Source organism: Osmia lignaria, chromosome 4, assembly GCF_051020975.1.
Source record: "Osmia lignaria lignaria isolate PbOS001 chromosome 4, iyOsmLign1, whole genome shotgun sequence".
Lineage (NCBI taxonomy): Eukaryota > Metazoa > Arthropoda > Insecta > Hymenoptera > Megachilidae > Osmia > Osmia lignaria.
The window spans coordinates 7,273,702-7,298,492 of record NC_135035.1 but is presented as its reverse complement, the minus strand read 5'-3'; the positions used below and the strand labels follow the sequence as shown (position 1 = coordinate 7,298,492).

The 24,791-nt window shown below is 42.7% G+C and overlaps 1 protein-coding gene across 1 annotated transcript; it reads right to left on the bottom strand.

The window, feature by feature from the left end:
* Positions 1-387: 387 nt before the first annotated feature.
* On the bottom strand, positions 388-5,499 carry LOC117603306 (transmembrane reductase CYB561D2). The gene is made up of 3 exons (XM_034322301.2): positions 5,211-5,499; positions 3,670-3,937; positions 388-3,110 (listed from the first exon to the last, which is right to left on the bottom strand). Exons 2-3 carry the CDS (start codon positions 3,922-3,924, stop codon positions 2,610-2,612), a joined length of 756 nt encoding a protein of 251 aa, XP_034178192.1. The 5' UTR covers positions 3,925-3,937; positions 5,211-5,499; the 3' UTR covers positions 388-2,609.
* Between the last annotated feature and the right edge of the window lie 19,292 nt (positions 5,500-24,791).

Genomic DNA, 24,791 nt, shown 5'->3' with positions numbered 1-24,791 from the left:
TGGAAATCATTCTGGTGTAATAGGTGATCGTCACGGGACCCCGTAACATCCCTTTTCCCCCCTGTTAATTCGCGATTAATTTGCTCGCCCCGTTTCGCTGGTTACAAGTCCGAATAACTTTCCTGAAACTCTTTCTACATAGTTGTCGACGAACTTTTTTATCGATCCTTTAGATCCGGTTACCGTTTTCTATTCCTCCGACTCCGTTTTTCCCTTCTCCTGAAATCCCCTTTAATTGTTCAACTTTGACGATCTTCGAAAGAAATTGCGGCGAAACGAGCTGAAGTCGGGGGACAAAGGATGGCTGGTTAGTATGAAAAATTCAAACGTCTGCACGAATTTAACGCACGCGTCGTGAATATTTAATGCATTATAAGTTCGCGGAAGAGTCGTGAATAATTCATACAATACGTGAACTACCCCGTTAACGGAGCTTAAAACTACATGCGTATACATACTTCCCTGCACGCTTGAATTACCTTAATATTTATATAATAACTTGCGTGGACGTTTCCGCGAGCTTTATTCGGCATTCGTCGCTTGATACGTGTGATTTTAATTAAATTTTTACGTATTTCAACCCTGTCACAGTGCGCGACTACGTCGTACGTGTTCACGTGTGTCGTTTCGCTTATGGTTGAGAAAAAATCTCCGCTAAATTAATTTCACGCATTAAAGTAACAATAACACAGGAATTTACATGAAACGTGAAACACAAAGTTATAACGTCGAAACAATATAATTTATAAAATAATTTTGCTAGTGTACTTTTATTGCTCTCGAAAATTCGCTGAAATTCAACTCGCGATTGCGAGATAATTATCCAGTGAATATTTAAATCCCGCACCGTTATCAATTAATGCCCGAAATTCGCGAATGACGGCTCGAAAAAAGGAGCTAAAAGTATGAAATACGAAATGGAAATTACTACAGAACGGTGAAATATTTTTTAGTTCGTTGATTACACGAAGAATACAAATATTTTGCGACTCCCGTATCGAAATAACAACGTTCATTTGGAAAGTGGGTAAATCAATTTTTTTGTCAATTCTCGTGAGAGCAGTTGGCGATTTTTTTTTTTCGAAGTATCTATCACGAAAAATGATTTAATTCGCGGATAGTATATTTAACGCATCCGGTATTCGACTGTTCTCATTAAATTAATTTGCCAAGGGATCGGGAATTTACCCTGCGTCACCGGTAAAAATAAGCCGATTGGCTGGGGTAACGAACGGGGTCGTGAATTTCCTAATTAATGCGTTCACGTTTGACTCGAGCAAACGTAATTCGCGTGTTTACCCAAAGGCGAATAAGCATTCGCATGTTTGCGGATACAGAAGCAACGTGTCTCTGCCTCGAACCGCGTCTACTCCTTTCGACACGGGGATCAGCGCTGTTCGCGAATTAATAAATATACCTTAACGTTTCATAATAGTCACGAATGAAATTTTGTTGAAACAGGTAAACGTTCTTGTCAGATTCAGCCGACTTATCGCACGTTAACAGGTTCACCGCCGGGAGGATCGTCAGAAACTGTCTACTCGAATTTTGTATACGAAACAGAAGGCAAACTTTGAATAGTTTTACAGGTGAGACGTGAGAAAGATTAAACATGATGAAAATTAACTGATTTTATTTTAACATGTTCAGTGCCAGCGGGCGTTGAGTTAAATTGAGAGAAAAGAATTTTACAGAAATTAAACTGGGAAGGTTAAATGAAAAAACGAAACAGTATTCTGAATAATTGTATTTAATGTGTTAAATAATTAATAAAAAAAGACAATTTTGAGTACCATTAATATCACATTACAGATATAAAGTAGGTAATAAATTAAGCAATTGACAGATCACTAGAAACCGTCTTTTATCGAATTCTTTTAACACAATTAATTTAATCGTCTGCTTTAAGCTATGCGTCAGTCATATGTCGTATAATCGTATGAAAATCGAATCTTGATAAACGATAAATCAACACTAAAGGTCGGCTACGCGATAATTTCACTATACGTAATGTCAATTCGCCGTAATCGTTCACGATTGTGACACAAAAATTCTCGACACGGTCGCTTTTGAACGCCCACTATCGATGATAAATATTCGCGACGTCCAAGCCTAATCACTTTATATAATTGATCTTTGATCCCGTGTTCGTTCACGTAACGCGTATTTTCCAGACACGATGATGTGATTTCCCTATGTGTACTCTGGTCTTGTGCTCCGTGTATCGCTAAAAATTGAATTACGCTCGTGTCAACGTTTGCTTTCGATACATATGCGCGCGGTAATTTACACACGATTAACGTTCGCTTTGACAACAGCCACGTCGATCTTCGAACAGTCTATATTTACTAGAATGAAAGAAGAATCCATTTGAACAGTCTTAGATTTCGCTACCAGTTGTCCTTCTACATCTAATACAACAGAAATGATCATCAGGGCCATTTTTGAACAAGAATACGAATCTCAATTTTCCTTTCTCCTGGCACAGTGAATAAATCTAAGGTTCAATTTTCGACAGTCCAATTTTCACCGTTCCAAGAGATTGCCCTGATGCCTCTGTCTGTTCTAACACTCTATCTTCGATCTCTAATATAGAGACTCTGATCGGTTTATCGAAACATCGTCATGAATTGCTTGAATAGCGTCGGCAAGGCTCCTCTCAACGAAAGTATTGTGATTAACGCGGTAACGACTATGCAGATTAGTTGAATATTAGGTACATTGGAGACGTAGGTTAGCCAGGATTTCTTGTATCCGTAGCACTGGGAAGCCATACCCAATACGAAGCAGCTGATGCCCAAGAAGTTGTGGGAAAACTTGATGACCACCGGTCTGATTACCGCGCGAAGTTTCGCCGCTACGAGGACCGGGTAACCAAAGGCTACCAGGAACAGCATGATCACCGTTGACGCGATCCCGAGGATCGCGTGGATCGACTGGAAATGAACGGTCTTCACTCGATACATGGGCACAATACCAGCGACCACGCAGATCGCTCCGAGTAACTGCAGGATCCAGTGGACGTGGCTCTTGGCACGACGGGTAAGAAAGTTCGTCAAGCTGCTCCCATCGGCTAGCACGACAATGGCCTCTGACATGAGTAGGACGTACTGAAAAGGAGAAGATCGAGTCGTGAGAGGTGGAGGAAGTTGCAGTCGTTTGGCCAAGTCGTTAGAACTTCTTTGGCCACCTCGGTTACACCCTTTCTGCCCTTTAAAGGGAAAGAATCCTCCCCGGATTCGGGCTGACTAGCTGGCGCTCACGGTCATTCTTGAATTTCGATTTCGCGTTCCGGGCTGCAAGGTGTGTAACCGGAGAAATAAATGGTGCAATTTGAATCGCAGCTAAATCGACCCCTTTGAACTTACGAACAGGAAACTTCTAGGCAAGGTTACCGGGAACTTCTTGTTCCACTATTTTCCCTTCTAACGTTCTTTCCGACAATTAAAATTTCTCGCTTTAGATTCTCTGCTTCGCTTTTCCATTGTACTGAGAAAACTTCTTGCATAAAGTTTAGGATCATCGTGATTTGTTTCAATGATCAGAGAAATCGTCGAGTGTTTAATGAAACGGAGCGATAAAAATCGCGAACGAGTTCTGTTTGTTTACTGTATGAAATTCGGTGGAAATATCGTTTGACCTGATATTTTATTTGATCGATATACATACCCCCACGGTGCAAAGGGTGACGTGTAAATCCATCACGCCGAAGGAACGCATCGAATAGTAAAGAAGAAAAACTGTCACACCGACGATGAGTATATGGTTAATAAGGTCAACTGCCGTAACGCATGTGCCGTACATGCTTCGTCTCCCGCTGGTGGTTTCCAAATTGTTCGAACTATTCGAAGAACTCGAGGGAGGTGTCTCCGACTTTACGTCCTTCATTTGGAACGACGATGTGCTTGCTTCCTTTCCCTCCATGCCTCTGAAATGTCTGCAAGTTTTCAGGTAATTATAAACACTTGTAAAATTATCGTAAAGAATTTTATCTCGAATAAATTTTCTTCTAATTACAACAACACGCGATGCCTTCTTTTACCAGCGACCGTTTGGGAATGATTACTAACGGTCAAAGAGCGCCACTGCAAAAGTAATTACTAGGCACGATAATGGGAATTACAAAGGGGACGGCCTGGTATTTGTGCTGAAGTGATTACATCTGGGAGCACAGAGGTACTGACCCCTTTAAAATCGAGCTACTGATCGAAAGGAAACAAAAATGAGTTCGTTGATCTCTAAGGAGGCGAAAACGCGAAAGGTCATATAATGGAAATAGAAATTCAGCGTGTAATTGATTTAATTCAATCGATCAAATTGGATGGCTTTATTGCGTTCGGACAGGAATACATTTGGCAGATCGAAATATTGGAAACAATCCTGTCTCACGATGGAAACATGATTTTCGTTTTTCACTCACCATAACCTCTGATCGAGCGAATAGGGAGCAGTAAATAAAAATAAATCAATTTCGAAGCTTCGGAAGATGGGTATAGGGATTTAGTACACTCGTACCCATAAGTCGAGGAATAAATTTGGATCGCAATAATATTATTAAAATTATTGAAAATAATTTTATATTTGTGTATGATAATAACTCCGAGCAAAACATGCAAAAATTATCTGGTATAGTAATGTTAAAAAATCTTTAAAATATTTTATTCCACATAAGGATTCAGTGAACGGTCTTTTGATTTAATATGGTAAATCTTTAATAATGTTAAATTTGAAAGCAAAATTGAAAGTAGCAAGTGTCCCGTGACTTATGGACGAGAATGTATGTTGGATGTTGCACGACTGCCGGTACGTTTTATTTCGATTTATTTTGTTCACAATATAGTTCGTTAGCGTGCTTCCTTCGTTTGGACTTTTCCTCTCGTTCGTAAACGCGAGTTGAAAGCTCGGCAAGCTTGCCGTTTCCACGACATACCGTTAAATTGTTTTACTGGCTCGCTGTATTAAGCGGAGTATCAGGCAATCGGTTATCCCCGCGATGAGATTTCTCGAATGCTATCGTTTAATCGAATCGCACGAAATTCTCCCCGAGGGATCCGCGACAGGCTAACAATTACCCTCCGGTGACTTTCACACATCCCCGGTTGGTCTTTGTCGTCCAAGGGAACGGATGAGAAAATGTTCGCTTTTCAACGACGTGACCGGAAAAAAACTGAAATTTCACGGAATTTTAAACGACCCGTTCGTTAACTCACCAAACAACTCCGTTCTTCGTGAAAAATAACCGAGGAATTTTTTAGTAGAATTGCGTCCACCTTTCACTGTTTAATTCACAAAAATAAAAAAGCACGATTCGTGTTGTCGCGACCGGGAACGAGAAATTATCGGTGCTGATTCAAGTACGATCGCTTCCATACTAATTGAGGAAATCTGTCGATCGAGCGGAATACGCTTCTGTGGTAATATTGAACATCTCTGTTTTTTTCAGTTTCTTTCCTTGTATACAGAATCGAAGCGGATAATTGGAACGTTGGTACTGGTATTCACGTGACCGCGACTCATTAATTAAACGCGGTACAAGCTACGTGACGCTGATAATCAGATGTCATTTTTACTCGAGAGGTCGCGTCAACTTGCTATCTCTGTCCGTCTCTTTCATCCTGTCCTTCATCTTCGCTGTTTATCTCTGTTTCACTTGGTACGTATTGTTCCGAAAAGTTTACCGGGTAGCGTCAGGTGCGCGGTCAGCTACGAGTCGGTCGAATTTTCCATGCAAATTGGATGCAATTTCGGCAAAATCAGATTATTGAATTTAGATTTCCGAGCGAAACAGGTTATAGAATTGTGTGAAAAGTTTCGAACGCGCCAGGGAGGGTTGGATGGTAGCCTATAATCGTGATTAATTCGCGTTCTTTCGTGACTCGAAAACGAGGGATACGTTTCGTCGATTCGAAAATATATCGCTCATCGTATTTGGCGTGCAATTTATTTCGATTCAATCAACTGAGTGAAACGCCGTTTAGCCGGCGTTGCTCGAGGACGCGTGAAAACGCGTGCAATTTATTTAGCGATGATTACACTGATTACAGATACGATGAAATTCACAGTGACTGATCGATGATAGAAATTAAAAAAAGAGAAAATGATGACGGACATTCGTCGAAAAAGGAGAAAAGGAAAAAATGAAAGGGAAGAAAATAACGAGTGAGTGGACTAATTCGCGCGAATAATGCGTCCCGTGTTTCGTTGGTTGCGTTTCTCCCTTGTTGTTTCGAAAATATCTATCCATTGTTTGATAACGAACGAAGCATCGATTCGTGAAAAGCGTGTCGTGCTTTTGTATTTATACAGACATTTTCAGTCGTATTATTTCGTCTGCGTTCCGCGGAACAACACCGTGAAACATGTTAGAAGAGGATCCCCCATTGTTACGATCCGTCGTATGAAATTCAATACAGGAAAAGGCGTTGTTTGCCGACATTATACTTTTTTCTCAATGATTCGAATATAAAACCACAGCTACGTATTCAATTCAATCACCCTCGCAGCAATGTTTAACCATTTGATCCTGATACTCGTTATTTTGTTCATTCAGCAATCTTTGACAGAGTTAATACAACACCGATCAAAAATAAGGAAATATCTTATTTCAAAGAACAATTTATAACATAAATCATAGGAGATAATATCAATGGATATTATTCTCCACTTGCGGTTTTAAAGATATATGACGGTACCTTCATATAAAAGTAGCAATAAAAGTAGAAATTTTTTGAAAAAGTTTATAGTCGGAAAATGAAGGTGTTCGAATATTAATGGATCTAATTTCTTTTTTGAATTTAATGAATATAGAAAAGAGTATAGAAAGTAGCTTTCCATGAATTTCCAGCTCTTGGAATTGATCGTGGAATGCAAATGGAGGTCACGGATTCTATTGCGGTTAATCAAGTTGTTTTGCTTGCAAGAGTGCGATACGCTATTCATCCTAATTCGTCCCATTATCGCGAACGGCTAATTAAAAATCGCATTGCGTAAGCATCGATTGTTTATTTCTACGAAATGAAGTTGACACGAGAATTAAATTCGATAAATGTCTCGCACTGATTGATTTGCCGACAGCAATTCTATACACTTGTAATCGTACATGTCAGATCTCACGTAGAGATAATACATTCGATTTTTGATCGTGATTAAATACGTAACCTGATTTATCGTTCATAAGCCAAGAACGATAAACATTATCAATGCTCGACCCTTTCGCATTTCATTGCCCGATTTGTTGTCTCGGAAAACACTTCTAAATCGAAACGTTTTCCTTATCTTTCTATTTCTTCAGGATTGGTTCTTCTATTTTTCTTGCCGGAATGAATGCGATAACGAAAGCAGAGAAAAAAGGAAAGAAGCGGTAAGAAAACGTGGAACTAATTAGCAAAGTCGTTGTCGATAGTGGTTTTAATTACTACCTGCTTAACGAGCTCTTAATTAAAAGGGGAAATTCCTAATTAACATCCATATGATTTATTTTTATCCGCGGATAAAATAATTTATTGTAAGATTCAATCACAGGTGGAATACTGACGTTGACACTTTGAGGGAATTTTTAGAGCAATATTTTCAGACATCCATTAAATTTACCGGGGAGTTATTTCAAATACTCTTTTTTTTGGTTAGCGCGTTTTATGTTCGAGCCATTCGTTTCGTTTTGAAAATGAAGGCATCTCGTAACTGGGGAATCCTTCATAACAGTTTCCAGTCTGATATACGATCGACAACCCCTATGAATTTGTCGGAATATTTCCCGTTGGAAAAACGCCACGGAAGCAAGTTCGATGGCTGTTTTACGATGATGCGTGAATGATTTTATCGAGCTATCCGTTTCTCCCGTTTTGCCGGACGAGTTTCCACGATTTTCAACCCTCCTTCCTAACGAGGGATGTTTTTCTCTCGCAGGAAACTGTATGAAAAAAGAATTTTTACTTTACCATGGCAGGGTAGTTTTCTTCGATAGGGTAGATAGAATTTCATTTTCTATTGATACCTATAGTTGATCAGCTTCCGTTTGATCATCAGTCAGTTAACGTAGCATCCGATTTTACCCTGTCAGAATTTTACCATTCGCCACTAAACTCAGAAGGGAAGCAAACTTCGATAGGGGTGTAAATGAAACCTGCTTTACCGACTGAATTCCACCCCCATTTTCATGAAACTACCTACCCTCTGAGCCTCCAGATGTCAGCATCTCCTCGAACCCCTTTGAACACCCCATTTTACCCTTTTCCCTTTATCTTAATTTAAAAGATGATTAGGTGTCACTACCATTTCAAAATTTCATTTGCATCTATAAAAAAATCACGTAAGAAGCGATTAATATTTTTACTCTAATGATTTTATATTTGCCATGAATTCCTAGAAAATGCGTAACAAAAGAGGAGCGAATACAGGTAGCTTCGAATGTAATCGTCTTAACCGATATTTTTCAATGGCACGATGAAAACGTTCGGAATCCAGAATAGATATTTGACACGCGTAATGATAATCCCATAATGCGAGGATCTGTGAGAAATGGGCCAGCATAATTGTCGAATATCTTCCGCCTGACGTGCGTTGAGATCATAATTCTTATTGAATTCCTAGGGACATACATGTGAGCTTGAGTGCGGGTAAAGAAGTCTGAATACAAATGTACGAGTATTGGAGCGTAGAAAAATTGATGTGTGTACTCGAGAGACAAGCTCCTCGAGAGTTTATATCAATGTAGATCGATATAATTTTCTGCCCTTATTCGGTGGAGCGGTATGAAGAAGCGGATTGTCGTTGGAAGATGTTGGAATATTTCTTTGGGGTTTGTGAGACAGATGATTTTTACTTAGATTATTAATACCCAAACTGAATCAACTTGACAAGAATTTTATAAAGATCTAAACACGTCATTGATTACTAGTAAAAGATAACAGACGATAAGGGTATCCTAATAATTTTCCATATCGTTTCTAATCTCCATCTATTATTTCTGTTTCTCCATCGAGCTATCGCATCGAACAGGGAGATAACAATCATCTCGATCAAACATATTTTCATTGTATTTCATCTTATCGTGTCTCGAAGACGATCTTACACGAACAAAGAATACTTCCATCCAACGGAACTCCATCCCTTAAAGTCAAACAGATCCTGCAGAGAAGGAAGAAGATCTCCGGTGAAAGTACTACAAAAGGGACACGAAAGGTCTCCGACACTCGAGCTTCAAATTAATTGCGACTTTTACACGCGTCACAATAAACAAACGGTAATACACAAAGAGGTTCGTGGATCTGGAGGAGAGAAAATCGCGAGGTTGCTAAAGATATTTACATATTTACGAGGAGGTTCGCGATAGAAAGGTGGAGGATGAAGAGCGGCATGGAAAGGGAGGAGGAAAGAGGAAGGGAAAAGGAAAAGAATGAAAAAGGGAGAACAGTTTCAATTTGCATGATGGCGGTGTGGTTTCGCAAGGATAACTGTAATCTCTCTCTCGACGTCACGAGAGAAGAGCAAATTTTATCGCAGCCATTCGGAATCGCAGTCAGACGGAAAGACATCCGAGAGGGGAGGAGGTCCTGGAAGGCTTTTTTGCCAAAGGGGCAAAAGCTTAACCTTTCATATCCATGTTTGCACTGGGCGAAGCAGTAGCAGCCAGGAGATACGGAGCCTGGCAAGTCCGCAAGGACGGAAGTAAGTATACATTTCGGCCTTTACCACTGTATCAACCTACAGACCTGCCGACCTGTCTGTCTACCAACCTTTTCAAGGCGTAATTAAATGGCGGCGTGCCGCTGCACGACCTTTTCGCGACGCTCCGCTTTGCCTGTCTGCGTGTAAACGTGCCACACGGCTGGGAAAAGTGCGTTTAATTCCATTTGAATTCCGACCGAGAGTGGTGTTAGCCGAGTGTGGTTTCCGCGTTCACTGGAGAATCGGACGAACATGTAAGAATCTCGTTCGTCCTCTTCCCAGCTTGAACAACTCGGTGTCAAACTCGTCGAGACCGGTGACTCGAGATTAAACCCGACGATATCCAGTCACACCTGTTTGCCGGTCGATTTTTCTCCCGTTCGTGTTTCAACCCTGTTCCCTGAAGAACCAATTAATCCCTCGATTCTCATCGACAACCAACGGCGCGTTATCCCTATTAAATTATTCGCAGGGAGTTAATTTTAGGAACGAGATGGAATCTGGTAAGCCGTCGTTCAAATAAAAGTACCACGATTAGATAGAGATACGAGAAGTCGTATGTTTTGCCGATGTAATCGATTCGAAATTTCATCGAATGAAACATAAATTATACCCGGAATCATGAGTCATTTGAACGTAAAATGAAATTTTGTTTATCAGACTCGATTTTGTTTACCCGATCGCGTTGGATTTTAGTGTCGGACAATTAAAAACGGTCGATAAAAGGTGGTAAATTTTCCGACGACTGACTGAAACTCTGTCTTTCGTTCGGTGTCTCTCCCTTCTGTCCTCACCTCAGGGGCAAAACCGATACGGACCCCTCTCCTGTTCCTGAAGAACTCGAAACATTAAAGAAAGCGTGCGGTTGTTAATGCAAAAATGCAAAGGTATACAATATGACGGGGTCATTATTTGAAAAGTACAGTTGAGCTTCGGGTGCCCGGGAGTTGTTTGAGTAATAAAGAGCGAAAGGTTCGCAGGGGCTGTGAGGACCTCGACATCGCAGCCGTGCCTTTGATCAACTTACCGGCGTTCCCCCGACTAAACGCGCGCTGATCTCCCATGAATATGGAGAATCCGGCAGCCGAGGTTACACCGACTGACAACCACGTCATCTAATTGTCGTCTTTAAAGCCGGTTCTAGGTGCGACCCCGTCCCGTTGCCTCACAATTCTTTTCACCTACCTCGTCGCGATCCTTCGAACCTGAACTTTGTTCGATCATTAACATACCGATGATTAACCGATGGTTCTGTGTTACAGAAGGACCATTAGAAAAATTGCATGAAATAAAATAAAAGATTCAGAGTCGTTTGGTCAGTCGGTCGACGAGCCCTGGAGGTGCACGTAAATTGAAAAGAAGACGAAGAAGAAGAATGAGAAGGAAGACGAGGAAGAGGGTCTTGCCAATGGGGTGAGACAGATTGTTATACCTAAACAAATCGGAGGGGGATTGTTTGCAGTGGCATCGTTTTACGCATGAGGCCGCGGCCGTTATTTATTCCTTTCTCGATTCTCGAGAGCCGATGCCACTTGAACGAGCTGGAGTGCAAGCGAATACGAGAGACGAAGAAGAAGGAGACGCCTGGAACTGGAAGGCTAGAGATCGTGGGAGATAGAGAGAGAAAAAGGGAGTCGCGAGTCGGTATTCTGTCGGTAGGTCGTCGGTCACCCCCGCAGGTTAGCTTTGATCTATGCCGGCCTCCAGAACCACCCTGTTACCCTCACACACCCCCACTGTTATTTTATCCACTTGGAGAACGCTTCAGAGAGCCGAAGCTGCTCTTCACCGTGCATGCTCTCGTGCTCGTAGTCATCGTTGGTAAAGGAATGACGCCTGTGCGATTGTTTTTTCGTATTCGCTCCCTAACATAGACACACACAGGGAAAAAGAGAACGAGCGAAGGGATGATGGTGGTGGTTCGACGTCAGTGTAACGAGAAAACGAATCGTCGCGTTTCTTTCTTTCTTCTTTTTTTTTTTTTGCCGGTTCCTGTTTATCAAACGAATTCATTGTCTCGTTAGGGAGAGTCCGTATTCGAGTCACTGGACCAAAACGCAGAGTGTCCTCCCGTTTCCATCATGGATACAACGTATGAGAGCTACGAGGAGGATCCGTGCTAACTAGAAGCTATGCATGCATACGGATCCTCTCTTTGTTTCCTTCTTTTCCATGATTCTGCAGAAAAATCGTATAATAGAATTACCATTGATTGGAGTTTCTTGACAATTTTAACACCTTTCGATATGATATTTGGTTGAACAATACACTTGATTGAATGCCGACTTGAAATCATTAAGATATGCGTTATTACATGATAATTACCTTATATCAGTGATAATGTCGAGTGAATAATAAATCTGCAAACGCAATCTAACTCCTTGTTAGATAACGTATTACGCTTGGGAATTTCAGTATTCTTATGTTCACTTTGATTATGTGTTTCATAATCGGTTTTAGATCGTGATTTTCCTAGGAAAACCTGGAAAATCCGTTCTTTTCTTTTCCTCAAGTGTCTCCGTGCACGTCGGGTTTCATAACGCGACGGAACAAGGAATCCTGAATGATTAGCTGTTATCGCAATAATAGGTGACGTGACGTGTATGCAGAGGTCTCCCTCTTCAGAGGTTTGAGGTCCATTGTCTTTCGATTGCGTGTCCTTTTCCATTCGTCGCGTCCGACCTGCCAATTCTCTTTGGTGTACCGGAACGACCACCTCTATCCGCGTTTTCCATGGGAAAAACAAAATCAAAAGGTACGAGTAGATTTTTGCGTGTAGCTTCAATGTTTGTTCGGGTGGAATGAAAAAAAAAGAAAAGGAATACCCGGTCCGTGTAGCAGTGATCGCGATCGACGATCCGTTTGAAAAGGACTCGATTGTCCCTCTCGCTTGACAATTTATCTAATTGCTATCGTTCTCTATGTATCGGCTGGGTTACTTTTGTCCGCATCTTTCATCTCTCTTATGTTCGCGATGGGTGTTGCCAAGTGGAGGATCTCTTGCCGTTGGATCTGAAGTGTCAGATCGGTAAAACAATAAACCGCCGCTATTACTTTTAGCCGGATAATCAGCCAATCACGGAATCGGCGTCGTTGGTGATCCTCTTAAGGGCGGCTTTTCGAGAGCGAGCGAAGCTCGTTATCGCGTCTTAATCCAGGGAATCCTTTCAACTTTCAGCCGTGTCTACGCTTTTCCCGACCTAACTAAAGGATTCCCCGTAGCCACTCTTCCCCCTAGCGAGCTCCTCTCCCGCGAGGATCCGTCTCTGGTGTCTCTCTGTTTCTTCCTTCCACCCTCCGCCCTTCTTTATCCACGTCGCGCGATTTATTCCGTTCCGACTTGGCCGGGTTGCATTAACGAGTGTCATGGAAATTACTGGTGAAAGGTAAACGGAAAATCTGCTCGGTATACTGAACCTTCCCCCCTGCGATCTTCAACGAAGATGGAAATAACGGGACAAAGGGGAAAGAACACGAACAAATATTTTCTGCACAAAGGTTTGCAAAAGTGCGCAAAGACGAGTTTACTCGATTGGTCATTTTGCTTAACTATTTTGGAATCAAAGTCTCGAGTCTGTGTCTTACACTGTTGCGGCCGCGTTTACATTGATACGAATTATAAATATAAACGTGACACGATATTATTTTCCATCTTCGATGGCTTCTACGAGACGTTCACTTTCTTTCACCGGATGAAAACCATCGCTTGGCCAACAGAGGTTAAAATGGAGGCTGTGATGCGAACAAACCTTGGCGTGGAAGAGGGTCCACAGTGGCAGAGGCAACATCAGTGCCAGAGGCCGGTTCAGGGGTTGGGTGTGAAGAAGGAACACCAAGGGATAGGAACGGATGGAGAATGGATATGGGGGGATGAAACACGGGGTTGGCTAGATAGATGGGCTGCTGGATGGTTGGCTGCTTAGCCAGTAGGTTCCTCATTACGGAGAACGGTCTATTCACACCTCCTCTCCAGTTCTACGGATGTCTACGAACCACACTTGATTTTCATTTTGATTTAATTTTTCTTCAAAATATGACCATCCATAATACACTCCTTCGTTTATAACATTAAACACTTCTTTATTAATTATAACTCACAAAATATTAAGATTCCTTTGTTAATGACTTTTCAATATTTCATCTTCTAATTACATAAATTCTTCTATTACTCTCTTTGTCAGATTTTCATGAAAGTTCGATTCAGTTTTCCCCACACTTGCCCCAGAAAATTCACACCCATCGATTGAATTTCTACAGAGGCTGTTTCAATTTTGTTCCTCGGTTTTGAAGCTCGGCTTTCAGCACCGAATCGCAGCCATTGCTGACAGGAAAGTTCAGTCTCTCCTCGTAACTCGGTTGAATGTACCATTTCGCACAATGCCTCTCTCTCTCGTCTGTTCGACGAACTGACGAACAGAGCTGCTTTCCCTAGCACTGCGCGTTTCATACACCACTCGAAGCCAGTACAACACACGATCCAAAGGAAACGGAAACTTAGAACGGAACAAACGCGGTGAGTAAATAGCTCACTGTCAAATAATATGCACCGTCCAAGTTCCTCTCATTAGAGGAGAATTAACACTTCGACGTTCTGTGCCGCGTATTCGTGATTTTCATACGTAACTTTTCATTCTTAACATCGGTGAAAGTATATTTTACTAATTACTCCATATTTTTTCACGGACAATGATCGCGTCAAATTTCCAATTGAATTTCAAGTGGTATGTAAATCGCTTTTCCTGCGTACCCCATTTCTCTCACGCCTGTCAGGAAGGGTGGTCGTCGATCTACGGTCATCTGAACGAAAAGAAGGGTCCGCCAGGACGAAGTAACCAGATGAGCGTAAAACCGTGTGTGCCGGAGGGCAAACATTGACATATGTCCGCGTTAAATCTAACCGCGAAACTCGAATCGAAATCCTCCCGCGCAAACAGTGATCTACCCCCTGTAAATTATCACGGTTCGATTTCTGCTTATTTTCTGAAAAATTCTGCAGATATTTTAAGGCAACCGCCTCGTTCTCGACTGACCGATTATCCACTTTGAAAGTATGCACAGTCGGAGTTTAGTCGAACGTTAGGGTATTTGTGTTGTCCACGCACAAAAGTTTCGAAAAACGTAAACGGGGTCAGGAGGAACCGCCTTTATGCTCTAATACCACAATGCCTTCATGTCGAAGCGTCATGGAAATGGGGTCTCGTTCGACGTAAGTGTATTTGCTTTTAATACCCAAGCAAAGCCAAAGTATTACCAGCATTAGAGAGATTAGCCGCGTGTCCTTTAAGCAGCGTCAATCCCGACCAAATCTGCTTGTTGTTGTTGTCGCGGACGCTTTAGTGTTACTGCTTTCGGAAATGGAGACCATGAAGGGTTGATATACCGAAACGAACGAAATCGTATCGCGTCTGTGCTCGTTTAAAATCGACCGAGCGTACAATCCAAGATGTCGGATACCTTTTTCGGAAACTTTAAAAGGGTTCAGAAGGAAGAATTATCTAGTGAATTCTATGCATTCTCGAAGAATAATCCTGTAGTATCACCATTAGAACTCATTAGAGTCTGATTTAATCGATGAACCTCTCCTGTGTATACTCTCGAAAAAATTAATCCCTGGTAATACTACTTGCAGCCCTACGTTTCGTTGCACGTGCAGACGTTTCGATGCACTTAAGGGCACAGACTCCTTTCGATGTGCCCTTAATGATGAAGCATTTCATGCGTGAAGTTAATAATCGTTACGAAGATTATCGTCAAATGCTTATAAAATTAAGTGGAAGAGAAGAAGATAAGAGTAGACGATCTTTATTAATACAGGGTAGTAAAATAACATTTGTAATTAATACATCGCATCATTTTAGGTGATCCGTATCGTCACCTTTGCGAGCGACGAGCAGGCATGAAAGTAGAGCAGACGTTTACAACTGCGTGTTTGGAAAGGCTGTCGGCCCTTGTCATCGTCATCGAGGATCCGTAGGGATTCTCCCTCGGTAGCTGCCTCGGGCATCACGGGAGCGCAAGGTCGGAGCCTCTTACATGGAGATTTCACGTGCTTCAGCATCGTTCCAGTCGAATACGCGTACGTGTGTGAGTACACATGTCGAAGAACCGCACCGAATCATCGGCCTATAACCTTTATCCCTGGTAGCGAACTCTGTAAGGCCGGCTTAACCATTTATAGACCGTTCTTACGCCCCATTGGCGTGCAACCACCAATCTTTCCGGCTACCTTTCTGATGGAAAAATTGTTACTTTTCACGATAGCATTTAAAAAAAAAAGAAATTTGTGACATTGTTAACGTTCGCATCGAACACACGTCACGGTTATCAAGTATTTCCAGCAAAGGGTAGAATTTATTTCCCAAATTTCTCTGCTCGCAGGAGAGTCTGTGACAAAGATCAATTGGCGTGGCGGTACGCATGAAACGATGGTAGGTACCTGTCAGCCAGGGAAATCGTGTTCTATTTATTTTCATAGAGCTCCCTCTCTCTCCTTTTTTTCAAATTTCAAGCGTTCGTGTCACTCAACCGCAGTTTTCCGCGCTCTTTAACAGCGGACAATCGTCCTGTCACGGCAATACCGCCCCGGCGGAATTAATCGAGATTGAAAAAGTTTGATCTCACTTTGACGTATAGCGATACGTTCTTCAGGCGACGTGATATTGATTTTTAAATGGCGAAGAAGTGGGTCATCCCACCTCCTTGCTGAAAAATCCGTCTCAAAATAGAAACAGATAGGCGTCCATGTAAGTTCGATCTTGTTTTGATAAATTTTCCAAAAATTGTCGTACGAAGGACGAGTGAAAAAAAAAAAAAAAAATTGTTACGAGCTTGCCAACAAAAGACGAGGGTCTTTTTATGGTTCACGTCGGATTGCCCATTTGTGCCCTTAGCGATAGCACAAAGACACGCATAGATACCAAAGGACGAATCTTTAGCGCAAACTCAAGAGGCCGTACACTTGTGCATCATCTATAATGCCAGCATTGTGTGTTATTTTATGGGCTAGATACATACGGATGAGCACACGAAGAAACCTACTCGAACGCCTATCCCATCGAAGGGTGAGGTTGTAGCATTTGGTACACATTGAACTGCTTTTTTGTGCCAACAGCTTGCCACTTTGCTTCTGAATCAGGGCAGACTCATTGTCCATCCGGTTTCAGATGATCATCCCTGATTCAATTCAAATTATATCGAGCCTGGATCATCTTTCGAATATATAATTCAGAATCATCGCATCAATGTCAGCGTTACGTCTTCGGGACTGCTATTTAAATGTCCAAGAAAGAAGGAAACAGAAAGATGAGAACGATGGAGTCAGAGAAGATGGAACGAAAACGGTACCCCGTGACGCATTTACACGCAGAAATCCGTAGGCAAACACAAGCAACACAGGGGTGTGGCAAGGCATCCCACTAGAATTGGCGAGATTTCAGTGTCTGCTCGAAATCCACCCCTTCTGTTCCCTCGTGTTTCCTCCTCCTGGTGTCTGCTCTTCCTCCTCTTGCGGCTCTACCTCCTCTTCACCCCACGAAATCCCCGTCGGGCGTGTCATGCACGTTGTATTGTTGTATTGTCGGGTGCAATCTCGCTAAGCGTTTCACAGGGACACAGAAATCCCTGGTGCGCGTTAACCTGTCCACCCACGTCACGCACATCCCACGTAACACAGAGAAACGCAAGTACCACGACACGCGCGACTGCTTGATTTCAAGAATCTGGTCCACCCTTCGTCAGAAAAGGCTTTTTGTTCTTTTGCGTGCACCCGCAATCGGCACGAACCGCGACGTTTTCTTTCATTTTCTTTTTTTTTTTTTTTTTATTTCTGTCGATTGTTTCTCTGGTTTCTACGCGATCACGATCGATGCTCCTCTCCCCAACCCCTCCTCCCTCTTATTTGTAGAATTCATTTCTTTCAAAAGGCCCGGTTTTTTTTCAACCCCCCGCGCGTAGAATTTTTCAAGAGAAACGCAATTTCTCTAAGTGTTCATCCCCTTTGATTCGGTGGTGGTGAAGTTCACCCGAGAGAGTTAAAACACGAACGACGGCTCATTGGATTATCCAAAATGCGATGGGGTGGCCGGTTAACTCTTACGTGTCAATCGCAGAAGGCATTAAATACCGATCGTCGTCGGTCTTTCCTCGTTTCAACCCCCTCCCTCCGTCCTCCTCTTTAACTGTTGGCCGATCCGTCAGCTCCCCCATTTATCCCGTTGCTGTTATTAAATTAAATTGCACCCTAAAATTGTCGGCTGTTCTCCCCGTGACAAAGAGACCGTGACCGCTCTTCACTTATTTTTCGTATCATTGATTTATCCCGGCAAATAAGCACCTGTTATTTCGATTGGACAACAGCCATCGATAAGCGTGTACAACCGTTATTTCTCTTTACCATCATCGATGGATTCGTTCGGGGTAATTGAAATAGTACCGTCGCCGGGTCCTCGTGTTTGTCGCTGTCCGCTATTTTTTTTTTTACATAAAACTCGCGAACGTTGATTTCTGAAATTCTCGCCATACGACGAATAACGAGAACAGGAAGAGGGGTAGGAAAAAAAATATGGAAAAAGCGAGTATTTTTTTCTCGCGCCATGGGTCCGTCCGCTTTTTTTTCGACGAGTAATCCTCCGGTTCCAGAGGGCTCGCTTGGTGCATTGAAAATTTTCAATGAACCCAGAGCCGAAGAAGGTAAACGGAACGTAAACGAGCCGCACTAAACAGATAATCGTTAATCTATTAGATTATTATGGGAATTAGTGAAATGAACCATGGTCCAATTTATTGGTCATAATCTCGGCTACCGCCTCCCATTGTCGTCCCTAGGCGTTGTGTTGTTGCGATTGCCGTCGACAGTCGGGGTCCTTTAATCTTCCTGGCCACTGTGAAAGTCTACTCTCGAAAGATGTCGGTTTCCTTTATCGTCGAGTCGTGGCGATCGTTTCCCCGGCTTTGCCGCTTTTTCCGCGCGTATACAAGCACCGGATCTCGCCATTGATACCCCGCCGCATCAGGAATACACCTGGTCGCTTTAATTGACGTTGAAACCTCGAGGATTTCCAGACGACAATGCCGAGCTTTTACTCCTTTACCCCACTGCGTAAACCTCTTTCGATCTGAAAGGGTTTCGAGTTGCTTTCGTGTCTTTTACGTGCAGACACGGTTTGAGATTCTACGATATTCGCGATACAGTTGCATTTTATCGATGGGAAATTGAACAATCTCGACAGAAATTGTGTCGACAATGAGACCAAAGAAAAATTGATGAAAAATATGGAATAATTCATATTTGGAAGTAGAAAGGAGGATGATTTCAACAATTTCAAGTATCACCAAAAAATTGTGAACGGTTGAAATTTGTTAGGGAAAAATGCAAGAGAAACAAACAAGAGTCAAACAGAAGGTTGAAAGTTCCGTTTCCTGAATCAGTGTCCGGTCCATTGAAGATATTTCAGGATGTTCGCTCGAGTTGGAGCAGGTACGAAACCTGGCCAGACACAATGGCGACTGTTGCCGTGTTCCCGTAACATCTCAATGGGCCCTTATTATCGTCGCTGTCGAAACAAGTTTCGGGAACACATTCGTTCGTCATTCATTCAGTAGCGCCGCCTCCGCCGTGCCGCTCCGTGTCGGTCGAGTAAAAAAGAGCGATGAACGGAAAGGATGAAACGAGCCTGCCCTCGTAAATACGTAATTTCCATGTCGGCGAAATAATTGAATCGCGTGGCAGAAGGTTCTTGTGCACGGAAATGTGAAATAACACGGTAATGGGCCACCTCTTTGTGCTAACAATTTTCCAACGTACAAAAGCTCTTTTCGATACGGATGTTGCGGTTCCATTTGTTAACCCTTAGCAGTGAAGAATTTCTTTTCTTTCGTAATTTTCTAATCTTCTTTCGTTCAATTCAATTTTCCTTCAATTTTTTTTCACATTATCCGACGTGTCGTCTCGATGGAGCCACGGATTTTAGAAGTTGTTCAATTGCCGAGGGACAAAAGAAGGGAATCGTAAATGAAAACAAAGGAAAAATGAAGTGTACGCGCGTTTGCACACGATTGCACGCACAACATCGGTTCCCGATTAATTACCAGGGTCTGCGTTTCATCCTCTCACCTTGACGGTGTTCCTCTTCTCCAGCCGATGGTCGGGTGAGCGAGGCTATTTCCGGTTCGATGACCTTACCGCCTCGTCGCTGGTTGGTCCGCGGCGAGGCTCGCGAAAGGGGTAGCTGGTTAATTATCCAACGAAAGTGGACTAAAGAGAGACGGACTGAGGGTGGCGGGTCGTATTCAGGAACGATCAGAAGAGAGCACGGAGTGAGCGAGGGAAAAATGACGAGGAGGAGATGGAGGCTGGGAAAAAGGAGAGAAAGATTCGCCTCATAAACACTTGGAGTGTGACACGATGGTGTCGAGTGCACACATCAAAGCGACGATGCAAAAGGGGTGCGATCTGACGCCAGCTCGAGGTAACTTTGGCTGCTCTCGATGACGGGGTGGCCATATAAAATAAAGGAAGACGGGCAGAGCAACCGTGATAATGACGAACAGAGAGGAAATGAGATTGTTTGTCGCTTTGTTTGATTTTGCATTCACGGAGATAGCTTTCACTTACGCACCGAGGGCTAAGATTAAACAGATTTGAAAATGTCTCTGGCACCCTTGCCGACCTCCTGTCCTCGCGACCCTCTCACTCGACCGACCAACCCTTTCAACGACGGATACGTGACTCGTCGCGTGTATCCTACACAACCGTTATACTTTTTTTTCTCTCTCCTGGTCTGTCTAACTTGACCTACATCTCGAGTTTAATTAAATCGTAAGCGATCGGGACGCTTGATACGCGACGAGTGTGAAACGATTTTCTTCTAAAGATCTAGGAAGACTATGTTTCACTGGGGGGCGTGGTTTAAGTTCTTTAGTTCTACAAGATGTGTAGAATGGGTTGAGATTAGGGCTGTGTAAAGTAGATCGTTAATTGGCGATCGAGTACCTGATACGCGATGCTTAATTTCATTACTAGGGGAAGATTTCCATAATTGAGCCACCCAAATATTTTTTATCTAAACTGATAATGAATTATTTTTTGAATATCAAACAAAATGAACCAATCTAAATAGTGATCCAATTAAAGAAACTCATCCCCCTCATAGAATTTTATATTATCTGTGCTTGTCTACGAAATATCTAGTTGGTGCTAGAATGCATTACGATAAAAATTGACTGACTTGCCTGGAAATTTCTCCTCGTTTCTTCCGTATCTACATCGCCTACAGTCGACTTCTCTGCGACGACTGTTCGCCGATCCCCTTTCACCGTTCCTCTTTGATTTTGCGACAAGAGGAGCACACCGAAGATAGACGTGTAATGAGGAAGATAGCTGGTCGAGGAGGCGAACTGCAACGAGAAGATGGAAGGTAGGTGGAGGTGAGTGGAAAGTAGGAGGAGGTTGGACGAATCGATGGCACTCGGCGAACAAGAATCGAGAACGAAGGTGTCGTGGTAGCTTCGAAATGGAACCCTTCACATTTGCTGCCGTGGCTCGAAGAGGGCCGTCATTATAATACCGAACATCGCGTACCCTCCCTTCGCACTCTTCCATCATTCTCTGCTCGTTAGATCGGTGCGCACGCAAGAATTCGCACTCGACCACTTTCTTCGCCATTTCCTTTCTCTCTATCATTCCATACAGGGTGTTAAAGAAAGAAGAACTTAAGATTTATCTATTAAGATTCTAATACCTGAACTATTATATTCAAAAATCAACCCTTTCAAAGTTATTCTTCATTTTGTGCAAATATGATTCTACCAATGTAAAGTAAAGTCAAGAAAGAAGAACACGAAGAATACTTTTGAAAAAAATCATTTTTTATTAGAGTTAAAAATTTTTTACAAGATCAAAAGATTTATTTGTTATTTTTTCTCAGTTTTGAAGGCATGATCTATTCTTGAACACCCTGTGGATACATACATACATCCATCTTTGAAGTTGCTCCGCCTCGCGACACCTCTTTACCTGGCTGCGCGGCTTGCAATCCAATTTGCTCCCTCCTCCGTGTTATGACACAATAAACTTTGATTATCATAAGATATCCGGCTCGTTTCTGGAAGCTCCAGACCAACGGGGAGCACGTCATTATAATGTGCTCGGTTCCTCGTTAGCTCGTCAGACGAGCCTTTCCCTCGACGACAATCTACCGCGATTACTACGGATCTAATGGAATTTTTCCATTAGCCGGAAACCGGAGATTCGCGACGTTCAGAGTGGCGAACGGAAGCAAAACGAGATTGAAACGCGTTTCACGGCGATTTTTTTTTTTTTTTCTATTCCCAGCCGTGTTTCGATCGAAGAGGGTAAATTAATTGAAATAACCCGAACGGATCGATGCCGGTTTGCCGGGAAATTCGTTATCCAGCGATCTTTTCTTTTAAAATGGACACGCAACTGCGATGGCGCATTGTTGTCGGGAGAAAAGGACTCGAGGCTGTCGCGCGATAACAAAAGAGAAAACGATATACGCTTGGAACGGTCCGTCGCGCACTTTTGCCCTTCCTCTTTTACACCCTCGACCATCCGAAGATCGCTAAGTATTCAGTTTAGTCGACTGGCTCGAGTCGAACGATTCGAGATGAATCGACTAGCTGTACGTTCCCCCTCGCGACCGTTTTACGTAGGCGTCGAACCGTGTATAACGATCGACCGGAGCACAATGATCCAGGATAGGGAGAAACTTCGATTCTTCGCCGGTGACACCTGATACCGCGTAATTAGATGGGGCGTAGGTTTAGGGGTTGAAAGTTCAACGGATCAGAATGTAACCGGGAGATAGGAAACACCGAGTGTACCATTGTTCAGCCTCTTCCCTGTTCAATTGAACAATTGAAATTTCATTTTAACTACCTGTTGATACGTTCAATTTTAATTTAAGATCATTAGATAATTAAATTTTTGGGGGATTTAAAATTTTATCAAAAATTGTATTTATTTTTCTGTCATTTCCACGAGAATTTTACCGTTTCCACAGGGTATTACGAAGCGTGTAAATTCACTCGACTGAATTCTTTCATGAACCTCGTAACGAGCCAGGCGTGGCATCGACGATCCGTGATACAATGACAAAGTTGGGGACGGTGTAACGGCAATATGCACACCGATACGCGACTCGATCTATCGAGGGATGAAGAGGGTAATGAAGAGGTGTTGAACCGTATCCCATAAACCCCCATCGTCGCGAGAACCAAGGGTCTCTTTGCATAATAACTTACAGTTCGCTCATCAGTTACGGGTTTTAACCAATTACGAGGATATTAATGGGGAGGGAAGTTGAACGTTAGCTGCACGCTGTGTACGATCCTGTGTCCCAAAACACAGGACAGACGGGGGATGAGTCTCGTTTATGTACCTCGACACGTTATATCGTTCAGGGGATTTCGCGTGTCCTGCTGCGTCGGATTTTCCGTTCCCTCGACAGGATATATCTGTTTGTTTTCATCGAATTAGCTGGTACTTCTTTTTCCACCCTAGACATTCGTCGATCCGTTACCACGTTGATTGTCGCTATAGAAATGGACAAATTAAATGAGCCAATTTAAAAATTTTTAATTTTTATTTGGTGCAGATGAAAATAGAAAATACAAAAATTTCCAGAAACTATTGCGCGAAAGATTCAGGTACGTCGTTCTCAAACGATTTCACGGTTCCACGATTTCGGCGCGGCGTTTTCCTTTCTGGCGGGGCCGAATTGAAAAACCGGAATCGCGGTAGAACGAGTCAGTCCCAGCGACGGTTACTTTTGTGGTTTCTGGTTGGTCGACGAGAATGTAACTCATGGCACCGGTATGAAAGCGAGGAGGCAACGAACGACTCAAGAAACAGCGTGATGCCGACTCCAGGTGTTAATAATCCTCCCCTAATTGTCCCACCTCGGCCTGGATAATTCCCATTAAACGCCGCTAAATACTTGTTTGTATACAACCCCCGCTGATCCGAGAGAGACTCTTTTACACCTTTCTTGAAAGGTAACTAAGGACTTCCTGTCGTTTTTAAGAAACACTCTTCAGCATCGTTCATGCCTCGGTGAGTCGACGAGAGAAAAGGTGTGAATTCGTGAAATTTTTAGAGGTGAATTCGAAGAGTTTCGAATAATAAACGCTTAGTAGATCAGAAAATTTATTTATCAGATTTCTTTTTTTAAATTATCTACTTACTCTTTGTTCATTGAAATCGCTGGTTCTATTTCCGTATTGATTAGTTTGTATTCAAGACGCAAATCCAGGGGTAGGAATTCGAACTGCAATTTCAGCCAGCAACCCGGAAACACGAAATTCCTTGTTGACACGTACGTCGAGGTAGATATACTATCTATAGACAGGCTACACCATAACGACCAACGTTTGATAAGGGAGCGCGACTACAGGGTGAGCCGGTGGTCGGATGAGTCGCCCGATTTAATGGATAGAGGACAGATTCTGCAAAGATACATCAGAAGGCCGACGAGATATCTGTCTCGCAAATCAGAACAGAATCACGTCGTCGTTTCTCCCTCTCTGTCCCTCTGATAGGTGTCCTTCGATCCCTCAACCTTCCTACCACCCTCTATACACATCGATCCGTCTCTTTTTCCAACCTTTGACTAACTTTCACCACCCTCTCCCTCTCGTGCATTCGATAGTGCCTCTACGACGCCTCTTTCTAACGGACGACAGATTGCATCGAATTTAATAGCAAATGATGCGACCCACGTTGTCACCCTCTTTGCCGATACTCTTTTTCTTCTCTATCCTGCTCTTGGCACGAGATGTGCTCAAGGGTCGGCTGTTTCTCCGCTAGCCAGTAGATTAGGGATCGAACAGATGATGCGAACGAGAGATTAGGACTCTCCTACCCTCGTTACGTACATTATACCCCGAGTTAAGTCTTCTTTTCCTCGGCAAATCGATGCTACGAAGATTTCGCAGAATCTGCTCCAAGAAACTTGATAAATTTGAAAATTCGAATTAGGAGAGGCTAAGAATTTTATATTTTAGACAGCTATTATATTAACACTTGGTTTTGGTAAAGAATATAATTTACTTTTGGTATTTATTGAATTATAATTCAATTATTTTCGAAGGAATTTAGAAATAGG

Coding starts and splice junctions, on each gene's coding strand:
- LOC117603306 (XM_034322301.2), bottom strand. CDS start 3,924: ATGGAGGGAAAGGAAGCAAGCACATCGTCGTTCCAAATGAAGGACGTA. Junction 3,111..3,669: donor TCACCCTTTGCACCGTGGGG/GTATGTATATCG, acceptor TCTCCTTTTCAG/TACGTCCTACTCATGTCAGA.